This window comes from Chiroxiphia lanceolata, chromosome 25, assembly GCF_009829145.1.
Source record: "Chiroxiphia lanceolata isolate bChiLan1 chromosome 25, bChiLan1.pri, whole genome shotgun sequence".
In the NCBI taxonomy this organism is placed as follows: Eukaryota; Metazoa; Chordata; class Aves; order Passeriformes; family Pipridae; genus Chiroxiphia; species Chiroxiphia lanceolata.
The window spans coordinates 5,497,281-5,511,651 of record NC_045661.1 but is presented as its reverse complement, the minus strand read 5'-3'; the positions used below and the strand labels follow the sequence as shown (position 1 = coordinate 5,511,651).

Here is a 14,371-nt window from a genome sequence, read left to right as displayed (position 1 = left end):
TTTATTGCGGCAGGTACCAAAGAATAAACAAAGTGCCCAACTATTAATTTTAAAAATCTGGCCTGGTATGGACCTGGGAACACAGCTCGGGCACAGGCTTCTGTCACCTGTAAGGAGGAGCACCCAGCTAACCATGAGCCAGGCAACTGCACCACCATCCCAAGAAAGTTACCAAGTAAATCCTCCTCAAAGCTACTTCCACCACATGAAGGAGGTGACTGGGACCAGTCAGCAAGGATTTACCAAGGGCAAACTTTTCCTGACTAACCTGATCGTCCCCTTCCAAATACTTCCTGGGTTATAGGAGGGCACTGTGTTCTCAGGGAGTCTGTGCTTGATATCAAATTGTCTGGAGCAGCTGAAATGCTGGAGGCTGATATTCCAAAGGACTTATCCAGGCTGGAAAAATGGGCCGATGGGCATCTCGGGAAGTTCTGCCAAGTCCTGGCCCTGGGTCAGAGTAGTTTCTTGCAATGCTACAGGCTGGGGACTGGCTGTTTTGAAAACAAACGTGGCAGAATCCCCCCCTCACCTGCTGCCCACGCTGTGGGATGAGCCCAGCACACGGGGGCAGGGGGGGTCTGGGTTAAATCACCAGATCCAGAAGTCACAGTAACAAAAGCTTGTTGGTTACAGTGACAGGGGATGCCATGGTGACACCATTTGCGATTGTGCTCTGCACTGAGGATGAGATTTTCCCATCTGGCATCCACTGGAGAACAGGGAATGGAAACAGGAAGGTCAATTCACTAACAGTGACATCCAAACACGTGCCAGTATAACTGCAAAGGCCAGAGTTTGAGGCTGTCTGTAACCTATTTACAGCTGTAACAACAGTCAATGCTATTTCATTTAAAATCGTTTCAGTATATCAGTTGCAAATTTAAAAAGCAATGTTTAATGCATAATTCATCAGAGATCATGAGGTACAGTTTGAAGAGCAAGTATTGCCAAATCCAATGAACATGTCACAAAAGATCATACACTGAAATCTGACAAGAGCTGATGAGAATCCAGTGACCAACCATTTGCTTCTCTTTGGCACATGGTGTGGATTCAAAAATCCAATAACCACAATAGTACTTTAAGTATCTTAATCTGACTTCCTGTATAAACCAGCCTACCAGACTTCCTCGAAGAGGTACTGAAGTGGAGCCTTTCTTTGAGGAAAACTTTCTTTTTAGAAAATATATCAAATCCTGGCTTAAACATAATGAAGACGTACCAAAAAACTCCAATAAAATGTTCCAATGAATCATTACCCTCATTCTTTACAATTTGCAAACTTTTACTTCCTTTTCTTTTTCAGTCTGGATATCTCTATTTTCAACTTGAAGCCACTGGATCTTGCTTTATCTTTTACCAACATATTAAAAAAACTCTGTTCCCCAGATAAGCCAGGGAAAAATTAATTTCCTACAGCTAAAACAAAACCTCTCTTCACAGCTGGTCACTGGGCTTCCCATCTTCAGTCATTTTCTGATTTCTTCTCTGAATAACCTCCTTGATTTGTGAACACAACATGGAGAGATGTTATACTGGAAGATTTATTTAATAAACACAAGGATCATGTATTTATGTTACTTACTGACACTACGCTGTGTCAGCTTCTGTAGCCAAGAATATCACAGCACTTCCATCCATTTCACACCACAGGGAGCTCATCTCAGCTCCCCACAAGAGCTGGGAATTTAAGTCACTGTTTCCAGGGATGCTGTAAGGGAAACCATGAAGCCCAGACCACAAACCCTGTTCTAGATGTACCCTCCAGCCAGACTGAAACATGGACTGTTTGTGCCCCCCTTGAGAAGAAATCCAAATCCCTGAGTGGACTGTTATTGTAATCAGTAATTGGCAAAACTCTGGACAATTAGATATTAGGGGAAAGCCATGATTTTCTGTTGCCTTCCAAGGTTGTTGACAAAAGTTTATACAGAGTAACTGCTCCTCATTCAAAACCATTTTTCAAATCTTTCCATTACCCAATTTCATACCCCTTTAACATGAGCCATGTTCAGTTTGTGCTGTTCCAACTCCTTACTGGTGAGTGAGCTACAGAAATACTCCTTCTGCCTATCATCTACATCATTAATATTCTGCTTTCTCTGGGAGGATCCTATAAAAGTATGTAAAAAACACCTCTCAGAAAGGATACGAACGTAAAATTGACAAACAGAAATTGAGCTGTGTAACAATGTTAGTTACTCTCAATGCTACAGTTACTCTGGTACCGGGGTTCTTTTAAATAATAACATTTTCGAGCTGTCTCTCTCCAGCTCACTGAGCACAGACCTGCAAAGGGCACTTGGTATGAAGCTCCTACATTTTTATAAAAGGTTTTCTAAAGAGGATGCAAGCTCAAACACTACATATTATCTATAAACACCAAAAGTATCAGTCCTCTCTCTGGACTGTGAAATGCTCAGTTTTATCTCTCCCAGCAGAAAACTTCCCTGCCCACCTGTGAGGCAGATCCTGTCAGGGGCCTTGCTACAGGAATCTGGGGGTTTGTGCACACAACCCCTTTTTTTTTTGCATAAGGATACCTCAGCAGGGGTAACTGATCTCTGCACAGGGAGACTGGGGCAGACTCATCCACAGGAAGATGAGTAAGTCCTTTTACTCTTCCTCAGCTGCCCACAAGCCACGTCACCATAATCCACTTGAAAAACTCCAGAGCTGAGCCTCCAAGTAAGCCCAAGAAGGTTACCAGCACATTAACCTCCCTTTGGGCTTACTAAAAGAAAAATTAAGAGCTTTGAAAGTCAGAAATTTTTTACTGCACTTGGCTTTGAAAGACCCAATTGTGAGACTGAAATGTTTCACAGGTCAAGTTTTAGAGATTTCCCTCGTAACTCAGGATGGCTCACCAGCCCCTGCAGCCACAGAGAGATGAAGAGAACTGTGAGGAAGGAGAATTTTCTTCCTCCTGATATAACACCCTGTCTGTCAGCTGTGCAACATGGAGCATTCTCCCTGTTACTGCCTGCCTATTTTTTATGCTGCTCCAACCTTCTTCAGAAAGTCAAGGATATTTCGAGTTCAATGGGAAAACTTGAGGCAAGTAAAAAAATCTATTTCTTATTTTTGAAATCTTCTGATAGCCCTGTATAAAGAAAATCCAGCACTCCAGGAAGCTTTGGCAGTGTTACACAGGCAGGCAAGGACTCAGAGAAGATATTCTTGTGGCTGCCTTAGAAAAGTAAAACCCCCAGCTGTGAAGATCATCTAACAGTGAAGATGGAGAAGAGCTCTGTGTGCTCTGTAAAATATAGATGTACATATATATAGGTCTGAGGACCTACAGACTGCAATTGTGCAGCTCAGCAAGGACATCTTGATACTCATTTTGGAGACACCCTAAAGGCATAAAATGGTAGTTCCTGGTTTATTTTTGAAGGACTGACCTGTTTCATTTCCATTTCTCCTCTTCTACCCATTTAAGCCCCCATCTCACAGCAAGGCACTGTCAAGAATTCTGAGAGCCCTGGGCAGAGAATTAGGACAGGCCAATTTTGCCAGATCTGTTCCCAGCTTTGTTCTACCTGTTTACCCAAAATGTGGAAAATGCCAGACTGTCTCAGGGCACCTGCAGCACCTGACACATGATTCCTGCCTGTGCTCCAGAACTGCTTCTAGACCCTTCCTGGAACTTACCCTGCTTTGCTGTGATTAATGCCCAAATCGTGCCCCCTTCTCCAGGTAACAACCTCAAGATTCTTCAGTCTCATGTGACTTGGCACCTTCCATGTTGCCCATAACAGGGTAGCAGGGGAAATATCACTTCCACCTGACAGCCTATTCCTGTTACTGGCATGTGTAGGTCTGCAAAGTCCAAATCACTCCCTGGATCACTCTAAAAAGCCCCTCAAGGCTGGCTCTGTTCAGAGAACAAGACTGGAATGGCAGCAATCACTCTCCTTCAGCGCAAGAAATCTCTTTTGCAAAGCACTATGAAAGTCACCACTGAATTATAGTTCAGTCAGCACCAAACCTTCTTATTTTGGACTCCAGAGGCTTTACCCACTCCATGCTAAACGTCCAAAAGAAGAAAGAATTAAGGATATGCATCACATGACCATAAGTAAGAAAGTAACCCTGCTATAGTGCAGTTAGGCAAAGTCATAATGCAGCATTTCTAAGATCACATCACATAATACAGAACAAACAGAACATAAATTCTACAATACATCCATTGGAAAGAGGGGAAAACACCAATTCTAAAAGTGAAGACAGATCATTCTGCTGCACAATAACAGAGGTCACCATCACTTCAAACCCAGTGGAAACCCTCAAGTGCTGAGACAGCACTGCACTTATCGACTCCTATTTTGTTTCAACTTAATGTGAATAACTTTGTTCACAGAGACAGATAAACAGGGAAAATCCCAGTTCAGAGTGTCCTGGGAACAGTATGGTATTAGAGATTCATTGCCACCATTAGAAGTCTTTGCCAAAAGCTCATAGAAACTTTAGGAAAACGATTCTGAGAAATTATCTAGTTACCCCTCCAGAAGACACAAAATCGTTTAAAACTTAAAATGACAGAAGTCTTTCAGATTTTGCAGTTAATCAGTCTTTTAGGAAAATTTACTATCAGTGTTTCACCAGCACTTCAATCTCTCCTCCCATTTCTACCAAATCAGTCTCTAGATGCTGTAAGACAGAAGGAAACTTCAAAATACAACACAAGCAACTAACAGACAGACCCATGTCCAGGACTACTGACAGCCCAACAAAAGAGCTCTGATATCTGAAATGAAGTTTTAGTAGGGGATAACTCAGGGAATAATGCTGGTTTACAACACTGCCAGGAGCAGTTCTGATCCTGGAAGCAATAATCAATTGTGTCCCAAAGAACCAAGCCTCACACATCCAACAGCAACACTGGCAGGAGCAGAACAGGATCTACAGTCCTGAAGGCAACTGTGGCTTTAGAAAGTTAGAGAAGCAGTTTTATTAATTTCATGTGGCAATAAATCAGCTTTGTAAAGCACTGATTAGACTACTGTGAAATACTTTGGTCAAATAACTGTTCCCAACAAGGCCCACATGCACAGTTAATTAAGGGCAGTGTGTGCCTGGGATTCTCTGACTCATCCAATGTTGTGACATGTGTGCAAACACACCAAACACACTAAAACACACTAAAACACACTAAAACACACTAAAACACACTAAAACACACTAAAACACACTAAACACACTAAAACACACTAAAACACACTAAACACACTAAAACACACTAAACACACTAAAACACACTAAAACACACTAAACACACTAAACACACTAAAACACACTAAACACACTAAAACACACTAAAACACACCAAACACACCAAACACACTAAAACACACTAAACACACTAAACACACCAAACACACTAAACACACTAAAACACACCAAACACACTAAAACACACCAAACACACCAAACACACTAAAACACACTAAACACACTAAACACACCAAACATACTAAACACACTAAAACACACTAAAACACACTAAACACATCAAACACACCAAACACACTAAAACACACTAAACACACTAAAACACACTAAACACACTAAAACACACCAAACACACTAAAACACACTAAACACACTAAAACACACTAAACACACTAAAACACACTAAAACACACCAAACACATTAAAACACACCACCCCCAGAGCACAGCACTCAGAGGGTGAGCGCTGTCACACCAATACTGGTTAAATTAGTAACTCTGCACTTGACTAATCCCTGCAATACTCAGCTCTCTCAGTCTCTGCAGTTCCCATGTACAGCACACACAGCATCCCCTGCACAGCAGCTGGACAATCCCAACCTGCTGCCACATCAGCTGTGGTATTTTACTGCGGCTCAAGGTAAAATCTGTTCAAATTAAAAAGGCAGCGAACGTCTCCATTCCAAAGCCAGGAACCTCACACTTCAGTACGGGCTCCAGGGAACCAACTGCTTGTGCAGTCTGGGATGAAATGATCAGAGGCCACTGGAACCACATTTACTGGAACGTGCACTGAAATGTGCACTGAAGCCAGGCAAGCCCTCACCACTTCCACCTGGAATACCAGCTGATCCCACACAGGATCTGTAGGTGCACTATGAGAAAAAACTGGCAATTTATCACAAAATCACTGCCTTGGAATGAGTAGCCCAAAAGATGTTAGTCATCTTACCTTTTTTTTTAATTTTTTCTCATTTAGGGTGTTGCCTTGGCCCTTGGTGGTCTACAGCCTTTTGATGTCCATGTAAAAAACTGACATTTTAAAATTTATATCTCTTATTAATGCAAGTATGTTCAAAAAAGCCCTTTCTGAGCCCTATTACTATTTTCCAGCCACACCTTTATAAGCAAACACTTTACACTTGACCTAGAAGGGAAATGCTATTCGGTATAATCAGAATTTATAAGATTTTACATGCTTGGGCATTATTACAGTGACACAATCAAACTTTGTCTAGCTTTGAATTCTGCTTCAAGAGCATCGCACAGCCAATCACAGAACCACTGCTATGCAGTGAATTCATAATAAAATTTTCCCAAATAATGACTGACTCAGAGCTCGAATTACAAGTGTTTCATGGTATTTCTTTAAACAGTGTAAAGCAAAGTTTTAAATGTGTCAACACTGACTAATTTTTAAGGACTGTTGCCCACAATATTTGAGCTGATTAACCATCTGTGGGAAGAAGTCGTTACGATTTAAGCGAAAAGTCAACGTCCTCGTCAAAAAAAAATGTCCAGAGCAAAAACGAGTCAAAAAAGACAAAACATAAAAAGAAAACGCACAAAAAGGAAGGTTTTACCTCACTGTCTGGGCTGGGCTGGATGACCTCCCAGGTCTGGGAGTCCACGTCGTAGCAGTGGAGCTCGTTGGGCAGCGTGTTGTCTGCGGCCCCCCCAAACACGTAGAGGTGCCGGTCGAACGCGACCATCGTGTGCCCGTATCGCCGCTGGGGAGGGGGGGGGGACCCCCGCAGCAGGTGCTCTGTGGGAATCCGTGTCCAGCTGGGACAGTCAACAGGAAACAGGGGATTTTTTTTTACAACTCTTTTAAATTTTCTAACTCTCAGATCGTAAGCACAGAGGAGCTCTGTTGCAGCACTCGCTGAACCCGCGTGAGAACAGGTGACACGCCACAGGTTGCTGAGACCTGCACCAGCTCCACCTTGCTGAACTTCCAAGAACATGATAAAGCCAATGCAGTTTATGTGAACCCCAATGTGTTAATGTGAACCCCAGCTGTTCAATGAGTTCATGTGATCCCCAATGTGTTTATGTGATCCCCAATGTGTTCATGTGAACCCCAACGTGTTCATGTGATCCCCAATGTGTTCGTGTGAATCCCAGCAGCTCAAAGAACACAACCTGGGCAGGAATAGGTGATCTATTCTCACACATTTTAGGAACTAACCCTTCCTAGGGCACCATTCTGATGCCATGTCCCACTTGGAGAAGGAATCATTCACTTTGACAGTATGACTTCAGCCATGGGCTGAAGGCCATCAGCTGCTGTTTCAGTTATGGTTCCACTTCAGCCACAAACCAGCCAGATCAGGCTGTCAGAACACACTGGTGCATCTGTATTCCCACTTTTTGGCATTTTTATCCCATCAGGCCATATTTTCAGAGCAAGTCACACCAAATGTCTCAAACTAAATACTCAGATTTTCACAAACACTTGGCATTTTACATTTCCCAGTGGCTCCAGTATGAATTGGTATTTCACAGGGCCTCTGGTTTTAACCAGGTAATCACACAACAACTCCTAGGAAGGTAATATCTGGCATCCCATTCTGAGCACACTGAGATTCACACTTCCCATTTAAAGTGAATCTACTGAATTTTCTGTTCAGCTGTTGAAAAAGACCAATCTGACACACATGGCAAATGACAAAGTCTTGTGAAAACAGTCCATATTTTTTCTTATCTACTCTTCTTCGTCAGGAGATGCAGCATCCTTCCTCAATACCCTTAAGTATTTGCATTTCTCAACTCAAGCAGTCAAGGATTATGTGGATTTTGCACGACTTAACTGTCTACACTTACATCTTTTCCTTGAATTCAAACTGGAAGAGATTATTGGTAATCTTTGCTCCGCTCTGGCCAGAGAAAACAAACATCTTATCTTTGCAAACCGCCACAGGAAAATTACAGCATGAGGGAGGAATTTCACCACTTTGTTCAATCTGAAAGATAATGAAGTTCAAAATTAGAAAAGCATTATTTCAGGGCACAACTCCACACACTGAGGAGGCTCAGGCAGACCAAGCACACAGCAGCTCCGTGTGCAGACACTGTGCCCTGGAAAGCCGGCGGCAGGTAATCAACTCGTGCTGTGCTCACGTGTCTGCACAGACTGATTTTCCATGGACAAAAAGGTTGGGAGGACACATTCCTAAAGCTCCTAGTACTGGAAGGATCAGGACTCCGATCAGCCAAGCTCTCAGTCCATGGCAATGGTCTGAATGGGAATGCTGTGGGCAGAGTGGGAATGCAGTGCTGTTCACAGGGGGCACAGCGAATCCACGTGGGCAGTCCAGGTTCAGCTCATGGATTCACAAGCAAAAATCACCCTTTCATATACACTTGGTTTTCCAAATCAAATTTTAACTGTTTCTTTTCAATGTGGGCCAAAAGTACATTCTGGAGAGCGAGCAGTGCAGTCCAGTGTAGGAAATTTTAAATAACTGTGTAAGAAAACCAAAAAACATGTGTTACTTGAAACTAAAGCTTCTTACCTCTTCCCAGCAGGTCAGCTCTCTGTCCTGCAGGCCAATTGTCCACATGTCATTTAATCTGTGCCATAACACAAAAATGCTTGATTTGAAACAGTTCATTTTCAGTAATGACACTGAAAGGACAAAAACCCTATTTCATCAAAATTCCCACTGCACAGGAAGAATCTCCTACTTCCACTGACAGAAAAACAACTTTTTTCCCTATACCTAAATTTGACAGCCTCACCCCAGCTTGCTTTAGCATCTTGCTGCTTACGAGTACACTGAAGTTAACAGTTACACACAGTAACTCAGTCTGGAGCTTAAGCATTTGAGCTATTTAATCTTCAGGATTTTTACAGAAATACCCTTTATTACCCTGTATCCTTCTGCTCATCCCTGCTAACTGCTGAGACTGACCCCAGCAATTATTTATGGGGCTGAATCCTTCCTTAAATACAAGAAGGACAAAGCAGGTAAGCTGACACATCTCTGACTGTGCTGTTCCCAGGACAAGTTACTCTGTAACTACAGACATTTCCTTTGTTCAAATCTGCCTGGAGGTTCATGTTCCACAAAAAGACATTTTTTACCACAATTAGACACATCTAACATAAATTAAACAGCTCCTCTCACCCACTCCCTCCTTCCAGCTCCCCAAGGCCCTCAGGGGACTCCCTAACCTGGCACTGAACAATCCCACAGTCATGCATCCTACACCAATTCCTCCTCCAGAAATAACAAAGAGATCCCATCTGTTTTCCCAATTAACAGCAGTTCTTCTGGAGACTTTGAGGAACTGGAAACTCTTCTGCAGATTCTCCTCAGAAGAGGAGGCAATCCAGGTCCTCATTTGTGACAATCTCTGTGTGCTCTCACAATGCAAATACTGTACATCAACAAACCATAAATTACTCCTCAAGCTCATCAAGACAAAAAAATATTAATGTTCAGAATTGACTTTTCCCTGACAGACCAATAGCAAACTCAAAGAACTGCTGTGAGACAAAGCACCAGGTTCTCTTTAACTTCTTGGTAACACTCATTTCCAGTCTTTTCCCATCTGAAATCCCACCTCCTTTCAACCTAAATATCACAGATTTTCAGAGAAAAAGCTGACACATTGCTCTTAGTTCTGTCAGATGACTTCACAGCAAATCCAGCTTTGCTCTCTAAGTCTTCAGCAACATCAGCCAGCCTGTGCAGGGGATCTTTTGAGAAATGCACATGTGCCAAATTTCAGAGACCATTTTGCATCCTTACAACCAAGCAGGCTGTAAAATTACACAGCCACAGCCACTCTGAGTGACCGGATTTTTAGATTTTAAGCACATACTTATCTGAATGTGAGATGGTCAATTGCAAAAGTGTGATGCCCAACAACAGGCTGGGTTTGCAAAGCTCCAGTTGCGTGTTTAAACCCCTTGGGATAAGGAAATGCCTCTACAGAGGTGGAAACTGAAGGGCTGGGGTTTCACAAAAGCACTCAGGGAGAGGGTGGTCCCACCCATACCGTGCATTGCCATCATATCCAGCAAAGATCCACAGCTTGTCACTGTACACTGTTGCACCGTGAGCTGACCTGGCCACTGGCAACCTGCAAAGGGAGAAAATGCAGAAAAAAAATGTTATGTCAGCTGCAGGGGGGCTGTAGAGGGATCTGTGTCACAGCTACAATGCAAATGTAAGAAGAAGGAAGTCCCCTACATAAAATTGCTTCTGCCATCCACCCTCCAAACACCCAGCCTCTGAGGGGCACGTGTTAGTCTTGCACTCTGCTGCCTTCACTGGAGAGAAACCACCTTATAAACAAAAATATTCCAATCAATTTCTTGTCAGGACTCAAATACTCTTAAGAGTATCTTATGGAAAGTAGTTAAATAATTGGACAATTCATAGCACCCTTGGTACAGGAGGGTGGCAATCCCTACATGTATTCCCACACGCTAAGCAGGTGGAACACGGAAATGAGACCAGGACACAGCTCAGGATTCTGGTTTGGGATCATTCAAGGCTGTTCCTGATACAGTGCTCACAATGAAAGATCAAACCTACGATTTCTCTTCCACAATCTTTGTTGTTTTTACTAAATTAGCCAGGCTGAACAAACTTGAGATGCCACAAGGCACCTGTTGGCTTGTCTGAGGTCACTGTGCAGTATGAACACTGTAACTGTGGGGAAGGACAGGGACATCTGAGTTTGTAAACTGTGAGTAAGAATTAATCTCCAAGATTTCCCAAGTTGTTAGGATAACCAAAAGAGAAAACACTAATGTGGTCTATGTTCTAAAACATAACATGAGCTCATCAGAGGTGAGCAACAGTAATGTAAGAATGCACTGTACATTCCTCAACCCTCCCCACAAATCACAATTGCAAATGTTCCCTTCACCCTGCTCACTAAAATCTGCTTTTCAGAAACTTCAAATATGTAAAGGACTGCAGGTAAAGACACTGTATGGCCCATACTGGGGAGTGGTAAACACAGAAATATAAAACGGTTTGGGCAGAAAAGGACATTTAAGCTCATCTCATTCCACCCCCTGCCATGGGCAGGGACCCCTTCCACTAGCCCAGGTTACTCCAAGCCCCATCCAACCCGGCCTTGGACACTTCCAGGGATGGGGCAGCCACAGCTTCTTGGGCAACCCGTGTGTACTAGGGAGGATTTGAGCATACTGAAATCTTGAAACCATGACACCACTGCAAGCTCAACAAAACTGATATTTATTACCAAGAGGTGGCCAACAAAACGAACAAACCCAAAAGAGAGGAAGGAGGAGAGAAATAAGCCCCCAGCACAACCTCCCCCAGTCACCCAGCTGTTGCCCATAAAGTTATCTCACTGGCCTAGAATGCCTATAATTACCAACAGCAGAAGCTGCATCCCTGGAAAGTCAGTAGATTCACAAATCAGCAAAGGCAACATTGTTCTTGATGTGAAGCTAGCTCCCCAAAAAGGAGCTATCTCCTTTTTTATACAATTCACTGATTACGCCTGCCTAGGCTGGTGTGGCCAGTACTGCCCTGCCAGAGGTTCTCAGTCCCACGCCCTTGGTTATGTAAGGGCATCTCTTCTGCACACGAGTGGCTTTTCCCTGTGTACTGCACTCGGGGGTCTTTCCCAAATGAGTCTGGGGGTGTCTTTCATCACTACAGTCTTCAATTTCTCCTTGGAGAACGATTAGCCAACCACAGAACACCAAAAAACTCCCTTCAAGGACAAAGTTCCCGTTTTATCAGTGCTTTTTTTCTCATAATTTGGCAGGGAAAGAACAAAACTTTCACAGGTGGCTGGGCCGAACCCAGACCAAAAGTATCAGTGTAATTAACCCCTGATACACTGTGTCAGGGCCTCATCACCGTCACAGGGAAGAATTTCTCCCCAACATCCCACCTAACCCTGCCTTCTGGCAGTGGGAAGCCATTCCCCATTGTCCTGTCATTGCAGGCCACTGCAAAAATACCCTAAGTAGCTGGATCACAGTCAGTGTCAGGAATGGCATTCTGAAATGAGTCGACTTTAGGAAGTAATGTGTTACTGATTTTCATTTTTCGTGAAATGCTAAAAGCTCAGGATCAAGAGGGATCAACAAATTCCATGCTATCCTTGAAACTGAAACAATTCAAAAGAAAATTGCTCCCAGCTTCCTTTGCTCCCATCCCTCCTGCCACAGACATGAAACATGAAGAGCGGATTTTGGGCAAATTTCCACTACAGTGCACTCTGGAGTGGAGGCCTTGCAAAAAAAGTCTTCTAGAACCAAAGATAATTTTCAGGAAACTTAATTGAGAAACCAGAGCAGCGATCATCTTGCAGCCCTAACATGAGTGCTGCCACTAATTCTGACTGTGCCACGTGAAACAGGGCTGAGTTCCTGGAAGCAACGGGCAACGACACCAGCTCTTACCTTCCCTCAGTCTTCCACTCTGTCCACTGTCCAGTTGCAAACTTATATTCAAAGAGATCGTTTTTATTCTTCAGGTTGGAATTGGAATAAATGTCTCCAGTGTAACCACCTGGGTAATAAGAATTTCATTAGACTCTAAGGCAGTGGAGCATACACACTCCAGGGCATTGTATTAGGAGAAACTCTAGATTGCACAAAAAGCAGGTATCTGGTATCTAACTACTACAGGTGAGAGACTTTTCCTCCACATCATCTCCTACAGAATCACTGTGGTAATGAGTTTCAAGTCTTCTTTACTTTAAACAAAACAGCAAAAGTATTTCCAAGCTAAAATTGAAATCGCGTGAAAAATACTGGATTTACTACTGAATGAGATCTTTTGACACTTCATAAAAATCTCCTGTTCTTTTTCCAAACCAACGCAGCAGCACATTTACCACTCCAACCACAATTGTAACCTGCTGCTGCCTTACCAAACACAAACATGCTGCTCCCGTAGACCACGGCAGAGTGGTGGTACCGCGGTGCCGGCGGGGTCCCCGTCGTGAAAGCCCTGCACAAGTTAGAACAGCAGCAGTCAAACACCCTGGTCGTGCTTCAGGCACTCAAAGCTACTGTTCAGATTCAAAAAAACCCCCCCAGTTGTTAGAATTTATTCTACTGTTCCTGAGTGTTTCACCAGTTTTGGATTCTTGACTACACTACGATTTTATGACACAGTGCTGCAGCATAAATGGTTACAAACACGCTGCTGCTGAAATCTGTTTGGCAGAGCTGGAAAGTGGGGCACAGGTGAGACAAGACAGACTGCACAGTCCAGAGGAAAGGAGGCAAGACAGGTATGAGCCTCCCTCAGCACCTTCCCTGCCCCAAGGGGTGCAGCAGCCGGGTCCCTCTGCCCTCCCACAGGCTGCAGGAACAGAGGTGACCCCGGCTGGCAGGGATCAGCTGTGACAGCGCTGGCTGGGGGTGACACTTCCCTCAGATGCTCTGGTAGAGCCACAAACTTTTACACCCGGACTGGAGGTGCTGAGAAAAGACGCCGTGTGTCCCAGCCCTGCCGGCGCCCGGGGGTGGGCGAGGGGCTGCGCTGCCCACCTGCACCACGAGCAGTCCTTCACGTCGAAGCGCAGCAGGTCGTTCAGCATCGTTTTCCTGAGGGGAGGGACGGGAGAGGCGGCTGAGCCGGGCCAGGGGTCGGACAGGGATGGCCACAGACCCTCAGCCCCGCTCCCCTCACACCCATCTCCCCTCGCACCCCGTTCCCCTCGCACCCCTCTCCCCTGACACCCCTCTCCCTTCGCACCCCGTTCCCCTCCCACCCCGCCACTCTCACGGCCCTCTGCCCAGCCCCGGCCGTGCTCCCCCCGCACTCGCTCTCCCCGTTCCCGGCTCCCCTTACCCGTTGTCCCCGCCGAACACGTAGATCGCATCCCGATAAGCCACCACGGTGTGTTTGCTGCGCCTGCGGGCGGCACGGACGGGTCAGCGGCGCCGGGACCCCCCTCCCTCCCCGTCATCCCTCCCGCTCCCCCGCTCACCGGGCCCCCACGAACTCGTCGCAGGGCGGGAGGCGGCGCCAGCGGTGCACGGTCTCGAAGGGCCCGAAGTTGAGGGTGAGGTACTCGACGCTGTCCGAGCAGCTGTGATCGAAGTCCACACTCGGCGCCACTTTCGAGCGCCCCGCGCCGCCCGCCGGGGCTGTGGCCGCCGCCATGGCCCGCGC

The 14,371-nt window shown here is 45.0% G+C and overlaps 1 protein-coding gene across 2 annotated transcripts in view; it reads right to left on the bottom strand.

Annotated features, from left to right (window-relative positions):
• LZTR1 (leucine zipper like transcription regulator 1) overlaps positions 1 to 14,371 on the bottom strand; it is a 35,411-nt gene extending 21,040 nt beyond the window's left edge. For both annotated transcript variants that reach the window (XM_032710608.1, XM_032710610.1), the window contains exons 1-9: positions 14,187 to 14,371; positions 14,048 to 14,110; positions 13,744 to 13,800; positions 13,119 to 13,198; positions 12,646 to 12,754; positions 10,248 to 10,331; positions 8,756 to 8,813; positions 8,064 to 8,203; positions 6,821 to 7,022 (exon numbers count right to left, since the gene is read on the bottom strand). In XM_032710608.1, coding sequence (XP_032566499.1) covers positions 6,821 to 7,022; positions 8,064 to 8,203; positions 8,756 to 8,813; positions 10,248 to 10,331; positions 12,646 to 12,754; positions 13,119 to 13,198; positions 13,744 to 13,800; positions 14,048 to 14,110; positions 14,187 to 14,362 — 969 coding nt within the window. In that variant the 5' untranslated portion in view covers positions 14,363 to 14,371. The remainder of the gene's footprint in view (positions 1 to 6,820; positions 7,023 to 8,063; positions 8,204 to 8,755; positions 8,814 to 10,247; positions 10,332 to 12,645; positions 12,755 to 13,118; positions 13,199 to 13,743; positions 13,801 to 14,047; positions 14,111 to 14,186) is intronic.